Below are 20545 nucleotides of genomic sequence, written 5' to 3' on the forward strand. Positions count from 1 at the left end.
CAACCTGAGTCTATTTTATGACCGCATTGTTTCATAAATTCTCTAATCCTTAAGTGCCAGGAGTCAGTATATTACAATATCTGAACAAAGAAGATAATTTATGCTATTCTTCCCAAGTTGACCCAAAATGTTAAAGTATTTTGAGCTATGCTGTAGAATTACACAGGTACTTGATACATAGTTTGAGCTTAATAAATGGTTATGAGTTAAAGTTATTAATGAACACATAAGATGCCATAGATATGCGGCAGAATTGATTTATTATACATTCTTCATAGAGAGAAAAATCTCCAGAATCAGGCAGAAGCTTGAGAATCCACAGAGCAAATTTAAGATTTAATTTTTTAAGGGCTTCTTACTCAAAAGTAGAAAATGTTTTTTATAACAATCTATAAATTAAAAATAAGTTCCTCTCATTTCTAAATGAGGAATCCGATACTAAAATTTCCAGAATGTTCCCATAGACAGAATGTTCCCATGACAGAAATAACTCTGCCCTGCAGCTTCGAGACGAAAAGGGCAGATGACACAAAACCAAATATAAACAGCACAATAGTCATCGTGCAATAGGTTTCTAAATGTTTAACATCTGGGCTTTGAGAAGGCATTGTGTTTGGGAATGCTCTAAGATAATAGCAACTGTTCTTATTCCAATGCAATCAGATACTTTTAAATATACAACTGCTGAATGAAATGCAGGTGTCTTTCTGCAAATGTGTGTACAGTGAGGCCTGGACAGGGAAGATTCCAGAGGGGCTGGCCGTGTAAACTTGAGACTGCATTGTTATATTTGCAATACCTCACTTTGAAATACATGTCAAGCCAGAGTGTGTACTGCTATGACATGATCTAAGATGTGTACGATGCATTTTTCTTGTCAAGAGAATGATACATATATGTGGACAACATTTTCTTGAATACAAGAGCATGTTGATTTATTGTTAGCAAATCTTATATTCTTCTTGTGTGTGTGAGGAATTGAACGTAATTTTTGACACATAAGGTTAATGGTTTCTTGGTCTGAGAGATAATAATTAAAAATTTTGAACAAATATGTCTTTCCTCCTAACTTCAACCAAAAAAATAAATGATGATTATTTTAAAAAAACAAAAGAGAGAGAAGGGGAAATTCCCATTGTCTAACTAAAGGTCGGTAAGACAGATTCAAGAAAATGACAATATTGGTTGTACACATCACATACACACACACAACACAAAATTTACAGGGTCCTGATTACATACAAATGGTTTATCCACAATAAATTTACTTGATAACACTAGAGTAAGTTAATTTAGGTTTGTGAATAATTAAATATTTCCTAGGTGTGCTAAACTACTGATAAATGTTTTATTCAGGTATTTATTCCTTCATTTACCACCTAGAAATTGACCCCTTACCATATGGTAGGTACTAAGCTGTGTCTCTGAATTCAAGGCAGCCACTTAATAGGTAATTGTTGAATAAATTAATAAATGAACAGGACCTCACAGCCCACTTTGGGAGGAATATGTGTCCAAATGCGGCTTCAGCAAGAATAAGAGAAGAGGGAAGTAACTCTATAAGGCTGGAGAAGAAAATGACACCATCCTGAAGAATGTCGGGCCCTGCTGACTTACTGAACTTGATCTAAAGGGAAAGAAAGTCATGTAATGGTTTTGAGCAATGGAGTTATGATACAAGCTGCTAATAGTTCACCAAAATCAACAGCTGAAGCTGAGCACATGGCTGCCTAGTTAGAGACAAGTTCTAACTGCACAGCTAAGTGACGAAGTCCAAGCCTGTCACTGTGAAAATAAGTGATGCACGTCCTCCTTACAAGATAAACCCTCTCCCTGCTCTCGTGCTTCCTGTTCCCTTCCTGTCAGTTACAATGTGGATGCCTTACCATGCAGGTGGGGACAGTGCCCTGGGGAATGACAGAGCAATGAGTTAGAAGGAACCTGGGCTCTGATTGAAGCTGGGGAGGAGAGCTGACCTGTCAGTCAAGACCAGCTACATGTACATGCATCGGGAGACCATCAAGAGTGGGGGAAGCAAGGAAACACATTAGGAGACTCTTGAAGAAAATCTGAGGACAGAAGATGATGGTCTCAACAATAGAGATGATCATGGGCCTGAAGAAAATTGGATGGATCCTAAAGAGCTGGATTGATGGATGTTGTAATTGTGTGGGGGACAGAGAGAGGCTGGAGTCAAAGTGAATTCCAGATTCCTGGCTGTGGAAATCAGGAAGTGATTGTGCCATTTATTGTGATGGGTCACCTGGGAGGAGAACACTGGGGAGAAGGAAGACAATGAATTAAACTCTGGAGGTGTCTTTGAGGTGCACTGTGGGATGGCCAGGAAGGCTGTTGGAAAGGTGGGTCTGCAGCTTAAGAAGAGGAGGATGAGATTAGGATGGGGAGTGACAGCATATACATGGGACCCAATCATGGGGCCAGTGAGCACAGGCAAGGGCAGTGTAGGACTCCAAGTCCCCTAAAATAACAGGGCATACATAGGAGTCTCATTTTGTCTCAAGCTTAGAACGATCATCATGAAGTCCTATTATTCTGGAGTGACTTCCTAAAAATGTTGTAATGTGGAGGGTCAGCTCTGTAGGTAAAGGCTCCCAGAGCAGGACACTTTGGAGTTCTGACCATTTTCTTGATTGGTTATTGATCATCTTGCTGTCTGTTCCCTGCCGCTAGGGGTTCCCTCTTGCATGTGGAGTTTTCTAGAAATCCTTGAGTTTCTTCTTTCAATCTGCTGTGGCCTGGAAAAAACCTGTTAACAAAATTTGCTGGGACTGTGTGAAAACGAGAGAATCAGTCTATGGACAAGAACCTGTAGGTGTTTCCTTGAGTTACATTTCGGAGTTTATTGCATGAAAATTTTTAACTTTATTTTAGCAGCTAATAAGTCTTTTGGGTTCCTCCTTGAATCCTGGCAGTATTTTAGGAAGATAAAGTAGCAAGATAAAGTGTCTTTAAATAAACGCAAGTGTTACAGAATATAACTTAAAATCAGGTTTGGGGTTGAAAGTTTATTACCCGCTCATCAATGTCGTTAAGGTTACTTTATGACATTACCATTATCAATTGTTTTACATACATTGAAATTTTATCATCAGCTCTCAATAATCCCCACAAAAATTGATTGCTGGGCCAATCCCCCCAAGTGTATATAAACACCAAAGTGGCACTTTCTACATGAACAAAAATCTCTAACTATATTGCATATTTTCAATCCAACCCTTCTGAGTGAATATAAAAAGAGACTATGTTCAAAATCTTTTTAAATATATGTAAGAAAATAAAACTTCACTGGAATAATATTAATTTGTATCAGGCCTCAATCTTTTTTCTTTATTTCCCCCAATTTTTACCAATTTATAGTTAAATTATAGTGTATTATGATGTCCCCATTTATTTGTAAATTACGTTTTTCTTGGTTCAACATATTTTCCAAGACAAAGAAGAAACTTACATGTTTAAATTTGGAATCAAATATAGGCCTGCTGGAGCCTGATCTGCAGGCGAGGTGCCTGATTATTTGTTTGCTGGCTTCAGACTTTCCAGATCCTCTCTCTCCACTAAAAGAAAACAGAGGGAGAAAACACAAGTTTACTGTTTTGGAGAATATAGTACAAAATTAAATAACCAAAGAGACTTCTCAGACACAGAGACGGTGAGGGAATGACATAACTTTGAATGAGTTTATGGTATCATTTAACTCTTCCGTTTGACTCACTTATCCAAAATTTTTAGTAAATATACACTATGTCATGTGCCCTGTGGTGTCTTAGATGCTGGGACCACAAATGAATATGATGCAACTTCCACCATCCAGTATCTCACGTTGTAGAACCACGCATATGGGTGGATTACAGCAGAAAGGCGCTAGGCTGAATATACAGACACTATCCACTTGTCTTCAGCTTCATAAGTGAGAGTAAGTGAGCTGGTCCCAAGGTGACAGCCATCTCCTGTGGAGGGGCATGTGTCCTAGAGCCACATGGCCTGGCCTTGTTAAATCTTTCTCTGCCTTCCAGGAAAGACACTATGTCTTCCTTGGAAAAGTGATTACATCGTTTTGAACTTTCCTTCCCTTTTCTCCGAAAGGAACATAAAGCACGCAGCTGTTAAAACTAAGTGGGTAGGATGGTCAGCTGTGACTAGGGGAGCAGAGGGCCTGGCATGCAGCCGATCCTAAAATGGCCTGATCCCTCTGGAGGGTGCTGTCAGATCTGACATCCCATGTTTTCCATTTTCCTCAAATCTAGGAACAAGTACTAACTAAACTTGCTATTTCTAATGACAACATTTTTTATATTTCCCAGGCATACTTTATAACTTGTCTAATTTCTATAAACAACTATATTATATTCCTGACACTCCACAATATAGGGTTAACATAAAATTCTAGTACAATAATTACCATACCAAAGTGGTCTGAGATAAAATAAAGTTTTTACTGCATTCAGTTGGAATATTCATAAAAACAGTCTTTATTCATCTAATAGCTAAAACATTTAAAAAATATATAAAGCCCTTTACTAGTGCTCTCTTGAGTTTCTCCCTTGAACATTTATTCTAATAAATGTGATTAAAGGGTATTTGCCAGAAAAGAAGAGCTGAAATTTAATTCTGTCATTCAAGTGTCAAGTTGTTAATGATGCTTGTATTCCTCTCATCTGGGCTGACCATAAACATTTAACTACTTTCAGAACCACCAGCAAGCAGCCTCGGGCGAGCAGGTGACAGCGACCCACACACAACAAGCAGCTCCTTTTCTCAGTTCAAAGACCTTTTCTTTTAACCTAATTTTAGGGCAGAAACAATCTAGATCTTTCATAATGGAAATTTAATTTCTACCATTATATTTGTTGTTACAAAAATTCTACTACCCAGCGAAATAATTTGATGTTTCATGAACTCTTGTTTTTATAGAGATTTTGCTTGGATTCATTCAGGGATCGATCTTGAAAATACCATTTTCCTTTTGAAAATATTGCACGTTCTCTCACAGGAAAGTTACAGTGGGCCTACTGTGTGCCAGAATCTATGTGAGGCTTTGGGGGTACAGAGGTGAAAAGATACCGCCCCCTGTGCCATCCATTGGGCATAGTCTACAGTAAACACTAAGTACATACATAACACACAACTACAGTGACATGGGACACAGCCAGCAATGTGCCCACAGGTGAAGGAGCAGTTGCATCTCCTGGAGAGAACCAGGGAAGACTTCTGGATAAGGTGAGCGTTGAGCTGATCCTAGGACAGGGCTAGTATAGAAGGCAGCATTTATCCAATGCTAAACACTCATCCAAGGTTTCCTGAGCATCCACCGAGCAGCCTGAAATAGGTGGGGAGTCTAGAGTGCTGAATGTGGCTGACACAGTCTCTGCAGGGGTGGAAACCCAGAGGCACGCGAGGTCAATGGGCCTGACTGGGTGGTCAGGTGAGCCCCTCTCTCTTCTCCCTATCATTGTACTTACTCGATTGCCAGATGTGGGGGTAGGGACAACGATCAACTCTCTTAGCTAGCTAAAATCACATGCATTTTAACCATCTCATAAAATCTCAAAATGGCCATATTTCATATAAACCTTGAGAAAATACAAGAAAATAAAATAAAAGAAAAGGTGGGCTATGATAGGCTTGGCTCCATAGGGATATCAGGTTAAAACTAAAAATCTTAGTTCAACTTGTTCAAGAAACATTCCTTGATCTGAAAATCCAAGTCTATGATTAGACTAGAAACTGACCAAGGATTCCGGGCTGTGACAATCATGAACCTATATTTCGAAGCTTATTTGAACAGCCTTGTCTGCTAAATCTGTACACAACAGAGGCAGACCCTATGCTGCTTATTTCACAAGTTACTTGTGTGTTCAGCATATAACATTAATTTAGGTTTGCTCAGAATACAGTTAGGATAATGAATATTTGGCATACATGCTCAAACAATTAATTAAAACCATCTATCAAGGCTTTCAGGAAATTAAAAGTAAGATAGATTACGGTAGACTCCAAACTCTCAGGCATAGCCTGGGACAAAGGTCTGAAAATTATTAAAGACTATTGCTCAAGATGAGGCCTACTGTGCTACTGGGGCCTAAAATTATCAGGAAAGTGAGAAATAAAATTAAAATTTGGAAATAAAATTTTCTTGACCTAGTACTAAGTTATAGGACATCTATTCCAGGAATATTTGAGTTTTGATCTCCAATCCTAAAAACTATCCTTTGTAAATGCTACTTATGGGATACAACAGACACTCCATAAGTGATCTTTAGACAATGTATTTAATTGAATTCTAAATTTGTTAATTTTAATGATAAATGGGGAAAGTCTAATCTTAGTCAAGACAACCAAGCAAGTAGAGAAGCTAATGAAAACACCAATCCTGAAAGAAAAAAAGAGAATGACTGAAAAGAAATCCTTATGGTCACAGATTTGTTCTTTGATTCTGAAGGCCAGGACCAGGGGATACTCTCTTGAAACTTGAACGAAGAATTCTTTTTCTCAGAATAAGAGGTTGACACATGGCAATTTTAGCCTTATAAAATGTCCCAAAGGGATACTAGCTCTGCAGAATACTAACAAGTCTCACTGGAAAAATAATTCCATGAGCAAATACACATAGAAATCGTAGGGTTAAACAAAGATAAACAGATTTCTTTACTGACAGAACTTGCTAGACATTGTGAACTCTATAATAGGCAGATTCCCCAAGGAAATGGATCCATTGGCTCCTCTGAGCTTTGCTAAGGAGCGATGTCTTTCACAAGCCATGAGCAACAGCTGGAGTGGTCTGCTTTAGAATCAAGTGAATTCAATAAGAATTTAGGTAAATCCATGGATCTGTGACCTTCATTTTAGGGAAGGTAGGGATGGGCTGTGGAAAGGTTAGGTTAGCAGCAGGAGGCTAGCTATGCACTGGTATCTGGCTATGAAAGTGGCTCAGCCTCACTCAGGCTCAGAAGCCAGACGAAAGGACTCATATCCCAGACACACCATCTATTAGACCTTAGACTAATTAGTCACCATTTACTAATTCATACTATTGAGCTCAAAGCCCAGATTCACTGTTTACTAATCATGAGACCCTGGACTAATTAGTTAACTCTTCTAATACTGATATAAATAATGGTGACAATAATACTAACATCAATAATAATACCTGCCTTACAAGGTTGCTAAAGCAAAGAATAAGATAATACATGGAAAGCACCTAGTGGAGCTCCTGGCACTTAGTCCTCAATAAATATTAGTTGTTACTATTGTACACACACCCCATAATCTTACAGTTAAAAAAGGGTTTCTCTTTTTTATCAAAGTCAGGCCAGAAAACTCAATAGATAAAGCAGATAAAAATAGAGTTGCTAGATTCAAGCATAGGAGGGGCTACTCCCCCCATCCCCCACACCATGCCTCTCTTGCCCCTGGGGCACTTCTGAACAAGTGTGAAAAGTTGCACACTACTTTGAAAATTACAACACTGCAGTGTGTGACCCATCCGTCTGACCCTCCCAGAATTTCTGATCAAATCGACAATGTAGAAGTATATAAACAAGTGCTTATGGAAACGTCCTCGGATTCAATCCAGACTTCCATCCTCACACGCTTTCATTTCACATCGACTGGATTTATGCAATGCTTTATTAACATAGACCCTTTTCAACCAACGCTACTGATGACACCTAAAGCAAAGCCATGAGTATTTGTAGAAGTCTCCCTCTTGCTGAGGTTTGGCCTAATCTAAAACATAATTCTCAATGCAGATCTTATTTTAACACCTAAAAATTTCTTTACTCCTCTGTCAATACATCATCACATTTCACCTCCACGTCTTGAGGCACACTTTACTTTTAGGTGTGAAGAATTTTTGCTCCAAGGTAAATCATTCTCCTGAGCATCTTGATATTTATGAGCTAGTGTTACCATTATATTTTAATAAAAAATTACTTAGGATGTATAATTTTGTTGAAATCCGAGCAAACGTAAGTACCCGGAAGCAGGTGGGAAAACGCATTTGCAAGGTGGTAAGCTATATTCGGGGCAGCACCACCTTTTGGAGAACTAAGGTAGAGATTCACCAACATGCGGTGCCTTGCTTTCCCCGTGTTTTCTGTTTGAAAGCAAAAACACTCTGGTTCTAAGTTGTAAATCTTCAAAATGAATTGAGTTTCAGGTTAAGTTTGTTGCTATTGATCCAGCCACACCTGGGGCTATTTCTAATAACAAAGATGCTTCTTCTTTGTAAGGAGTCAAACGTACTTATTGCAAAGACATCCTGGACTGCAAACTGCTGAGGAAGTAAATAAGCGTAAACCATAAGAAACACCAAGCCCCAGGGCAAAGCTGAGCATCTGAGATGGGGTGAGGGGCGGGTGGGTTCACCTGAGGATAAAGCACTGGGGTCGCTGCTCCTGGTAAAGTTGGTGAAAGGCTCTCTCGGCGCAGGAGAAGATGTGAGGTGGCAGAGAGGCGCTCGGCTGCCCGGTGCTGCTGAGGTACAGCTGGGAGACCTGAAAGAGGGCGAAGCAGGAAGACAAGTTCCTGTGAAAAGGTTCACGATCCTTTACCTCGTGATGCAACAGACTTATTTCCAATACACGAAAGCAAACAAATCTCTAACTTTGGACCTCATTTGTAACTTTAAAACATTGTAAACATTATGCCTTGCTCAGCACGTTTTAAGCATTCCTAATGACAAAATGGCAGCATACATCTGATCCTTTGTGACTTGGTTCACAGGCTTTAAATTATTCCGCTGTCTTTACGAAAAGCGACTCACAAAAATCAAGTTTAACAGTTATCCATAGTAAGCTGAAACTGTGGTCATTTACATCAAATACACTTTCTCTCAGCAACATTTAATTCCAGTAATGCAAGATAGCAAGGATTTTTAATGTGAATACAAGGCCATTGCAGCTAAAATGCCTATGCATTTACAAATTCCTCACTAAGACAAATTTAATTAACTTGATTTTAGTGATACAGTCATTTATGATGATTGCTATGGTGACTGAGTGCCAGTATTTTTAGTCCTTTTGAGTTTCTAGTGAATTCGATTACATTACGATAAAAACTAAATGATAGGAAGACTTCTGAGTCATGAAGAAATATCAGAAAAACTTAATTTTTATTTTACAAAATAACTGGCGTGTATCTTCAAAGATGTCCAGGTTGAGAAGCTCAAGAGAAGATTGAGGACCTGCTCCAGACTGAAGAGGAAAGACCTGGTGGTTCAACACACACAGCGTGTGATGGTGGCCTTGATCTTTGGCTATCTGGGCATGAGTGGGGCAGTGGGAAAGACTTGAAGGAGGCCTCTTGATGACACAACAGCAGTGTAGCAGTAGTAATTTCCTGATTTTGATGGTTTTATGGAGGTTACACAGGAGAATGCCTTTGTTTGTAGGAAATGCACAACACATGTATTCAAGGTTGATGGGACCACATGCCAGCAAGTTATCTGAAAATGGTTGAGGAAAAGTCGTTTGTATTTATCTGCAAACTTTCCATAAGTTTGCAGTTATTTAAAATAAGGGCAAGAATTTTTAAAAGTAGAATAAATAATCTACACTGACAATAAATAGTTGGATGAATTTCACAGATGTAATATTGAGTGGAACCTATCAGACACATAAGGGAACATACTATAAGATTCCATTTACATAAAGTATAAAAACAGGTAAAACCAGTTGACGCTGTTAGACGTCAGGTTGGTGGTACTTTGGACAAAGTGTTAGTGATTGGAAAGGAGCAAGAATGGGGCTTCTGGAATGCTGGTAATGTTCTGCATCTGAGTTCTCGTGAAAACGTACCCAACTATACACTTAGAAAGGAGCACTTTCCTCTACGCATTATATCTCCATAAAAACGTCAAAGAGCCACAATCATTAACACTGTGGTTCTGGTGCAGAGACTAGGAAACGAGCTCACTGGAACAGACCAGAGAACTAACTTAAGCCCACACAGGCGCGGGGATTGGTGTATGGCAGGTGCCGTGTCACTGCTGCATCGGTAGTAAAGGATGGTGTCAAGAGAACTGAAGATCTGTTTGTAAAGGAGACAAACGCTGCCCTCTGTCTCGTGCCATGTGTAGCAATGAGTTCCAGAGGAGTTACATCCCAAATACCCACGGCAAAGCTTAAAACATTTACACACGTACCACAATGATCCTCTCATGATTGACGTAAGGAAATATGGCTCACGAACACAAACTATAATGGGAATGATGGCTCAGTCTCACAACATTAACCTTAACTCCTGTTCATCCACAAACGCCAGAAATGTAATAATAAAACAAAAAGTCAAGCAAAGACAGAGAGAATAAGCTGTGTGTATAATCAATAAATTATTAGTATTTTATAAATGACTCCTACAAATCAATGAGAAAAACTGGAAATAAAATAAAAGATTGGGCAAATAATATAAGTGGAAAAGAATGGCCAATAAATATGAAAAAAAGATGCAGAAACTCTCTAGTAACCAGATAAATCCATACATACTTGCAATTTTTGTATTTTTAATTATTCAAAAATTAAAAATAAATATTAAAAATAATTAATAATAGTGATGTATCCATTATAATTCCTAAACCAACAGGGAGTTTTAGCCCAGCTCTTTTCTCTTGTAGGACAAATTTCTGTTTTATTTTAAACTTGCACTCTTTCACTTCTTTCCAGGTCTAACATGTACCTAATATAGTTTGACACAATGCTTTTAAACTCAACCTGCCTTGTAAAATCCTGCTGGAGATTTCATTAGATGTTACAGACAAAGAGAGACCAGAGACCCAGGAGTGGAGATGAATCCTACTCTGTCTCAAACCTGTTTGGGGTTACATATTCTCTTTAGGGGAATTTTTTCTAGAGATTAGGTGTAATGGATCTTGAGTATCTAAATAAAGTTTGTTCATGATGTTGAAACTAAAGACCTTTTTCAGCTTCCTTTTCTTTAAATCTCCTTTTCATGTGCAGTTGAGTGTATATTGTAGAATATTTCATTGCTACCACCTGGTAATACTTTGCTTGGTGCTGACTCGATGCTTTATAAGTAATGTAAATGTGACATAATATTAATAATGTATTTCCCATTTAATTATTTCTATCGAACTTTGAAGATTTTCACTTATGCAGTCCTAGTTTTCTGAGTTACTGACAAGCTATCTTTTATATTGCTTATCATTATCATTATCAGTATTATTGCACATTCTCATTTGCACATGCCTTCTCTCTCTACTTCACCATTCTCTCCCCATCTGCATCATTTGGCAACAGGAGGATTCTGGTCAGTGGGAATTTTAAGTGCTCTGTTTTAGCTCATGGATGAGATGGCATCTCCTCAGCCTCATTTGGGGTTATCGCTCTTTGCTGGACTCTGGTTCGAATGGATAAGGTCCTTCTCTATGGCTCACTTCCCTTGTTTTTTCCACTGTGTGTGATACTTCTAAATAAACTGCCAAGAGATAACAGGATCCTGCTACATCCTGATTTCTGAAGCCAATCACGTGGTTCCACAGCTTCTGAGAGGGCCATTCACACGCCCCAGTGTCAGGATCCTGGGAACCCTTGGAACCTCCCTGACACCAATGGCTTGACTTGGCACGGGCTGTGGGTTTCACTCTATACTATGAATATGTCACTCTACTTGCCTGATTAGATTTTCCGCTCATTATTTATAGATATATATAAGGTGGCATATTCTGAAAAAAGTGTGTTTGTTTTTGCAAAAGATCAAATATAATTTAAAAAATATGTGTCTCTGGGCTCAGCATTTGCGTTGCTGAGGGTAGCCTGTCCTGCATTTGCTCTGGAGTTACGTGACTTGGATTTAAATTTGGTCTCTGCCAATCACGCAAGTCTTTGAAAAGCTTATTTAACCCCCTTGAGTCTCAGTTTATCCATCTTCAAAGTGGAAATGGTAATTCTTATATGGAGCGGGTTGCCTTTTGAGATCAAATGTGATGAATAGATCACATTTATGTGTAAAGCCCTTTGCCCCAGGCTTGCCCTGTAATAAACCCTAAACAACGCCAACTACTGATCTTCCTTCCCAGGCCCGCTCATCCATAGTAAGCCCTGTGCAGCCACTCTAGCTGCTTGCCAAACTCGAACATGCCTAGAAATGGGAATATTAGGAGACCAACAGCAAGTGGAATCTGAAATCAAACACAGCCCTAAGCCTGGCATCTCACACTAGATACCAGATTACACAGTGGGACAGCTCAATCACACTGACAAACAGAGGAGGAAAAGAGAACGAGTACTGATCTGTTTTGTATCGTGTGTACTCAAAAATATAATTGTGAGAAATTATCCCCAGGTATTTTATCCTGAACGGTGTCATCATTTTGCACATTGAGATTTCACGATGATCCATCTTTGGTTTGTGAACTCCACAGAAAAGGTAGCAATAAGATCTGAGAAAGCTTTCGATATTGATGTGTGAGGGGCCAATGCATATTTATTGCTGAAGTGTCTACTCTCACGACATTTACTCATTTATTGGTTTCCACAATGATACAAACATCTAAGACGTTCGTTCTTTCTCATCACGACTTCACCAATGCGTTAGACCTGGTCCTGGTGGCCGCCATCTTCCCTGTCATTGCTGTCTCCCACCTCCCCTTCTCCTATCATGATCTTTGTTTTCTATTATTTTCTACCTCATTCCTTAAAAATAGTGTGAATCCTAAGTAATCTTACAAAAGGAAATATCTATGTGAATTATTCCTAATCTTGTACCCAATATAGAATCCAAACATTATTTTAATTCAACTTCCCCAAACTTCATATGTTCACCTGAACCTGACTTTTCCTCATGAATTTCTTTTTTCTCATTTTCTTTTTTGCTATAGATACCCTTACTCTCCCACACTCACAAATTCAAAACCTGTGTCTTCAATTGACCTTCTCCTCTTACTTCAGTCCTCAAATAAAATTACTCTATAGATACTTCTTATTGTCTTTTCATAGACTCACTCAATTTCTTCTCTTTCTGCCCACTCCATATTAGGCCCTGATAACCTTCCTCTTGGATTGATTCAGTATATACCTAACTAGTCTTCTTGACTAAATGTGTCTTTTTCTGAAACTGATGGCAGGCGACTTATAAACACTGTTTGTATTTTCTACAAATAAAATCCAAATTCTCTAATTTAGCTTTATAATCTAGGCCTAAATCAGATTTCATGCATTCAACTTTTTTAACTTCTTGCTCTTATCAAATTGGTCTGTGCATTCCTCTAAATGGTCTTATATGTTTTCATCTCTATAATGTGGCTCCAGACAATTTTCCAAAATACACCCCCTGTCCCCTCTGCAGAGTCGTACTCATTCTTCAAGACTGAAATGCCTTTCTTATCCTGATACAATCTCCTTCACTCTAACCTCCTGACTTGTCAATTAATAGTGTGCCCTCAATCCTGCTATTTCACTGTCCTCAGGTACACGTGAAGTTTGTGATTACTTTTTCGCCATTATTTATGTCGTGTCTCTAGAATGTCTATGCAGTTCTTAAGTACAAGGAGACTCCTACTTAGCATCCCTAAATATTGAATGCAACATATTGTATTTAATAGACTCAACTAATGTTTGTTGATTTGATGAAGCATTCTTGTTTCTGATTATAAGTTTACTTTTTTTCCTAAAGCCTATTCAGAAAGATCTGGCTACTTTTCTATTTTCTCCTTTTCCTCCACCTGTTCATGTTTAAAATGAGTGATGTTACTTGCCTTCAACATAAGTGCGCAGCACCATAATGAACCCTTCCCTTTGGTTATACCTCATTTAGAACTGTCTGCCTCCTGGCCCACTAAGTGCCACTTCTCCTCAGCGCTTGTTAGCATCAGATCAACACTGCTTAGGGCAGTGAGCTATCTAACGGATGGGGCTGCTTGCTGTCATGTGTTTATATTAGTCTCAGAATGAAGTTTGCCACAAAGGCTGTTCTACATCTGTGATTAATGACCTGCTAGAAATAAAAAATGAATATTATGCAAAGGCTTAATATAACTCAGTTAATGGTAACAAAATAAAAGCGAGACACAGATGGTGCATGTGGAGTTTTTCTTTTTAACACGAAACACAGAAGTCATTCTCCAAGTCTGTAAAATCTTTATGGATATGAATATGCTCAATGTTCTATCTTCTTCTTTTATTAAACTAATCAACACGGTATGAAACCAAATTATTTGAACAAAATTTATCACTTAAAATAATAAACATACATATAATTATAATCAATAGACACACAAAAGGAAATGAAACTTTCTCTTGTGTATCCTAGGACGATGAGATAATTTTAACGTGGTTCAGTACATGAGTACCTGATTTAGAATTACAAGGTACAAATATTGCTACAGAGGATGCCTTCTAATTCAACCTAAAAATTAAGTCCTTGTATCTACTCAACTATAATTTTATGGTTTATTACTTGTAGATCAGGAAAGTACAAACTATTTGATTCTACACAATGGATGTGATTTCCAAAAGCACCAGACACTGTACAATTTCACTATGATGTGTAAAAAGTGGGTAATTTGATTGTAAGTTTTACATCACTGCATATTTTACCTAAATATATTTATTTTCCTCATAAATTCTATGCCAGAGTCAGTTGGAAATGATGGATATAAAGGATGATACACATAATTTATGTGTTGCATTCACCATTTTGTTTTAATGAACTGTTCTGGCAAAAATCTCAATGCATTATATCTTATTTCTACATTAATAAAGAAATATGTCTCTTAATGTTTCTCTCCTTATCTCTAACATGTATTTCTGAAAGAAGTGCAAATACAACATATTATTTGAAGCCATAAAACTGCCATACTGTTGACACCCTAAAAACAAACCACAAAATAACAGGTGTTTTCCATTACAAGATACAATTTCATATGATAGGTAATGCCATACTATAGCAATTTATTGTGTTACATTTTCCCTAATACATATAATTTGACCTCCAGATCCATAGAAGCATTTAAATAGTAATTATATATGTATATATATATATATTTTTTTTTTGAGGAAGATTAGCCCTGAGCTAACTACTGCCAGTCCTCCTCTTTTTGCTGAGGAAGCCTGGCCCTGAGCTAACATCCGTGCTCATCTTCCTCTACTTTATATGTGGGACACCTACCATAGCATGGTGTGCCAACTGATGCCATGTCCACACCCGGGATCTGAACCGGTGAACCCCGGGCTGCTGAGAAGCAGAGTGTGTGAACTTAACCACTGCGCCACTGAGCCAGCCCCTATATTTTTACTCAGTTATTTACAACTGACTTTTGCCTCACCATAAGATTCTTGTTAACTCTACCATCCAATGTGACACTGTAATATAAGCCAGGAACAATTCATCAGTAGTTAACTCTAAATAGCATATGTTCCCCCCTCTCTGAAAGATACATATTGAATTAAACAATAAGGGACATAGAATTTCAACCAAGCTTAGACACTGAAGCTAAATGATTGTCTGACACCAATGCAATAAAAATAGGTATGGCCTATTTTATCATATAGCTATAATGAAGTAACTGGTATCAGACTATCTCACCACAAACAACCATAAAAGCTGGATAAAATACAAATTAAACACCTAATTAGAGGCCTCTGAAAATCACCAAAGCAGCTAGGACTTCGTGGATCAAGGTCTTGGAGAGTGTCAAAGACATCTAACCAAGAAGCTCCTCCCCATACTCTTTCCCACCATACATTGTCACTTTGCTGAGTAAAACTCAGAGGCCTCATGGAAAATAAATGTAAGTGTCTGAAAAGCTAAGTGGAGATTTTAGCAGGCTCACACTGCTGGGGAGACACAAATTCAAGGTCAAGGCTCAGTAACAGAGGAAAGCCTAGATGGACATCATCCCAGCTTCTCATTTGAGACCTATATGAGGGGCACACCTTATGCACAAGACAAATACAAAGCAAAGGGGCCTTAACTGAGTCAACGTGATCTGCCTACAGTTTATGCACCCACCAGGTGAAAAAAATCAAAACTTCTTTGGAAGAAAATAACACTATCCTAGCTTCTATAGTTTTTTATATAAGAGGTTTGATATTCAATCAACATTTTCCAGAAATGTCAGTAAATATGTCCACATAATGGAAAACCAATTGACCAAAACACACATACTAAAAACAGACCCAGATATTAGATATTATCATTAGGCTAGATTAGAATTATGATTTTCTAGTATTAGAGTGATTAGATTGATAATAATAATATTCTTATCAGAGTTATCAGGCACATTTAAAAATAAATCATTACCATATTCAAGAAATTAGGTGGCAAGACAAAGAATTTCACCAAAGAACTAGAATCTCTTAGTATAAAATGGAAATTTTAATATTGAAAAAATAACATAACTGAAATCAGCAATTTAATAGACAGTTTTATCTGCAGAGTCAAAACAACAGAAGAGAGAATTAGTAACCTGGTCAGCCAGTATATGCAGACTGCAGATCAAAGAGAAACAAGTGTAGAATATAGAAAAAAATTGTTTATGTTTTCATAGAATTCATACAGCAAAGAAGAAATCACAATAGAAAAGAAAATACCTAAAGAAAGTGTGAAATATCAAAGATGCAGAATTAAGTAAAGCTGTGTTTAAAGCAAAATAAAAGTCCTCAAATACTTATTTATAAAAGGAGGACATAAAATCAATGATATAACTATACAACTTAACTATCAAATCAAACTCAAAGAAGGTAGAAAGAAGAAAACAATAAAAATAAAAAGCAGAAATCAATTGTATAGAGAATAAATATACAATAGAAAAAAATAAAAAATCAAGATTCTTTTCTTTGAAAAGACTAATATAATTAAAAATTCCTAGCAAACTGATTTTAAAAAGTCAGAGAAGTCACAAATTATCAACATATGGAATAGAAAGAAATCACTCAAAATTACACAAACATTAAAAAGATAAATAGCATTATGAATAATTTTATGCCAAAATCTTTTGAAAATTAAATATAATGAAGAGAATTCTTGAAAAACACAACTATTAAAAACTGACAAAAGAAGAAATAAAAAATATGACCAGTCCTATATGTCAAAAAATTAAGTCCAGAATTTAAATATTTTCCAATTCCTTTTATGGGTCCAGCATAATTTTGATACTAAAAACTAAAAAAGGGGCTGGCCCCATGGTGTAGTGATTAAGTTCATTGCACTCTGCTTTGGCATCCCAGGTTCACGGGTTCAGATCCCAGGTGCAGACTTACACCTCCCATCAGCCATGCTGTGGTGGGGACCCACATACAAAATAGAGGAAGACTGGCACAGATATTAGCTCAGGGACAATCTTCCTCAAGCCAAAAGAGGAAGATTGGCAGCAGATATTAGCTCAGAGCGAATCTTTCTCAGCAGAAAAACAAAAAACAAAAAACCCCACAAAGAAAAGTACAAGAAAGAAAAATTATTCAGTTGCCTGAAATAATTTTTCCAAAAGCAATTTCTCTTTTAATTTTGACAGTCTCATGATTAAAACTGGCAAGTTATTTGGGAAAATGTATAAATTCCATATTATCCTTTCTTATTCCCATTGCTTTAACATCATAGATCTCCATAAGAGATCATGATGTTCAAACAAGGACTCTAAACCAACTGATCTTGAATTACTCAAGAATGCATGGAAAACACTGCAATATATTACTTAATTTTAGAAGTCTGTCTAAGTGACTACAATTACAGAGCAAGTACATATTATAAGTGCAAAGGAACCTCCTGATGAAATAACTTCCCTTTTCAGTGCTGCCTCAAGACAAATCTGAGTCATTATTATACAAACTCCAGTTAGAATTTCCTGAAAAGTTTGACCTTACCTTTTGTTTTGTTTTTTCTTCTTAATCAGTCATTTGATACAAATACGTATGTCTGGTGAATGTTACTGTACATTATTAAGCAGTATTTTAAATTTTATACTCACCATAGTAGAATAAATTGGAAGCTCTTTGAATGGGTTAACAAGCAAGAGGATATCCCCAATAAAAGTCTGTTAAAAGAAAAGGATATCAATAGTTATTGAACCATATAGATAGCACTTTTAAAATTAAAAATCACTGTGAAAATAGAGAGAATAAGTAAAAACCATACTTTAGTATTTTGATAATTGTTTTAAAAGCTTGTTAACAAAGAAATAGAAGAGTCAATGTCAAATAAAATAAAACCAATAGGCTTGTTCCATTGAACACATAACAAGTGAAATGATTGCATTCTAAGAATCTATCTTAAAGGGGTATTGTGAGAACCAGTCTGAATATAAAATACAAAATTAAAATACATGGGAAAATATACTGGAGGAAGTAAATAGGGTAATGAGTTCTATGTTGCTACAGAATAATAATAAAATGCATAACTGAAAAGTTAATTAAGCACAGAGAGCAAACAAGGATACTGTTTTAATTAAAAAATGACCAGTAATGAGATACAAAAGCACAAAGAACAGATGGAACAAATAGATATCAAATAATAAAATGATAGATTTAAACCCAACTACATCAAATGTAAAGCCAATAGATACTCTAATTAAAACACAAAGATTATGAACTGGATTAAAATACTAACTATGTGCCGCTTTAAAGAGAAAAACTTTAAATATGAAGACTAATAAAATTTAAAAGTTAAAAAATGAAGCAAGATATACATACAAACAATAATAGCAAAAAAGTTAGTTTAGCGATACTCAATTCATAGAAAATATACTTTAAGCTAATAAGCAATACCAGTCACAAAAAGGACAAAACAATCAGGAAGATACAGCAATTCTAAATTTCTATGAAACTAAAATCTATCACAAAATGTATGGAAAAAAAAAACACAGCTATTAAGGAGAAAAGGATGAATTCACAATGATAGTGAGAAATTTTTAACAATTTTTTCTTAGTAACTCATGAAATAAGCAGATGATATTTTGAAATAAATAATTACCAAGTTGACCAATTTATTTATACAGAACATTGTTACCAACAACTGCAGAATGTACATTCTTTGAAATTGAACACAGGCTAGTTTCACTATGTTTTAAAGGATTTGAGTCACAGAGAATATATTCTCTGATGATGGTAGAATTAAAATAGAAATAAATAATGGATACATAGAAAATCACCTAATGTTTGGAACTCATGCATCTGCAAATAACTTAGGAGCCAAAGAAGGAATCATAATGCAAATGAGAAAATATTTTGATTACACCATATCATAATTTGTGAGATGCAACTAAAGCTATATGTGGTATGAAAATTATCAGCTGAAATGCATGTTAGAAAAGAATAAAGGCTAATAGTTAATGATCTAAGTATCCATTTCAAGGAGCTCATCAAAATATATCAAATTATGCACAAAAAATAATCAAGATAAGAGCAGAAACTAATGGGATATAAAACAAAAGCTAAAAGGTGATCTTTTGAAAAATCTAATAAGATAGAGCATAACATAACAAAACTGACTGAAGAAACAAGAGGAAAGGCAACACCACCAATATCAGAACTATGACATCACTACAGACCTTACAGACATGAAACAGGGAAGAGGATATTAGCAATCATATTGCTATTGAAACAGCTGAAGAGGATATTAGCCACTAAGTTTGGATACTGAAATAGGTGGAGAACAATCCACCATCTCACTAAAACCAACACAATAAGAAACAGAAAATCTAACTAGATTTTTCTCTGTAAAAGAAATTGAATCCATGTCTAAAGACCTTTCCACAAAGAAAACTTTGACTTATTGTTCCCAATGTTGATATACAAAATAAACAAATGTTATACAAATTATTCCAGAAAATAACAGAAAAGGGAACACTGTTTCGTTTTAAGAGGGCTGCATAAACTTGATATTAAAGACATAACTAGTATATTTAAAGAAAGGAAAATTACAAGCTGTTCTCTCTCATTAAAATACATGCAAAAATTCTGAGCAAAATATTGACAAACTGAATACAGCAATGCATTCAACAGATAATACGTTTCAACCAAATAAGCTTTATTCTAGTACTGTAAGCTTGGCTTCATTTTAGAAGATCAACTCTTGAAATTTACAATACTAAGAAGTAAAACAAAAGTCATATGAGCATCTCAATAAATGCCAAAAAAATTGAATAGCATTCAATGTCCATTCATTATTAAAAATAATTTTGAAAAATAGTTATATAATAGAACTTCCTTAATCTAATAAAAAGTAATTCTACCTGTGGCATAGCTACTGCAAACAACTTGCTTAATGATAAAACATTGAAAGCTTTTTCCTGGGATTGGAAATGAGACAAAGAAGCTTATTACTGTCACTTCTAGTCATTTGTTTATTGACAGTCCTATCCCATGAAATGATGCACGAAAAAAAGTAAAGAAGTTACCAATTTAAAAGAGAAAAATAAAAAAGTTATTATTTGCAGTATATGGCAACATATGCAGAAAATCCACAAGAATCTCCATCTAAATTAATATTCACATATGAATTTAGCAGGTTTGATGGATAAAAGGTGAATATAAAAAAATCAAAATTGTCTCTCTCTATATTAGCCACAATTAGA

At 36.3% G+C, this 20545-nt stretch overlaps 1 protein-coding gene across 1 annotated transcript in view; it reads right to left on the minus strand.

Annotated features, from left to right (window-relative positions):
* Positions 1-20545, minus strand: part of MYO16 (myosin XVI) — a 450985-nt gene that overhangs the window by 282494 nt on the left and 147946 nt on the right. The window contains exons 11-13 of the mRNA XM_046664745.1: positions 17942-18007; positions 8389-8516; positions 3470-3575 (exon numbers count right to left, since the gene is read on the minus strand). Coding sequence (XP_046520701.1) covers positions 3470-3575; positions 8389-8516; positions 17942-18007 — 300 coding nt within the window. The remainder of the gene's footprint in view (positions 1-3469; positions 3576-8388; positions 8517-17941; positions 18008-20545) is intronic.

The sequence above is a fragment of the Equus quagga genome, chromosome 6 (assembly GCF_021613505.1).
Source record: "Equus quagga isolate Etosha38 chromosome 6, UCLA_HA_Equagga_1.0, whole genome shotgun sequence".
NCBI lineage: Eukaryota > Metazoa > Chordata > Mammalia > Perissodactyla > Equidae > Equus > Equus quagga.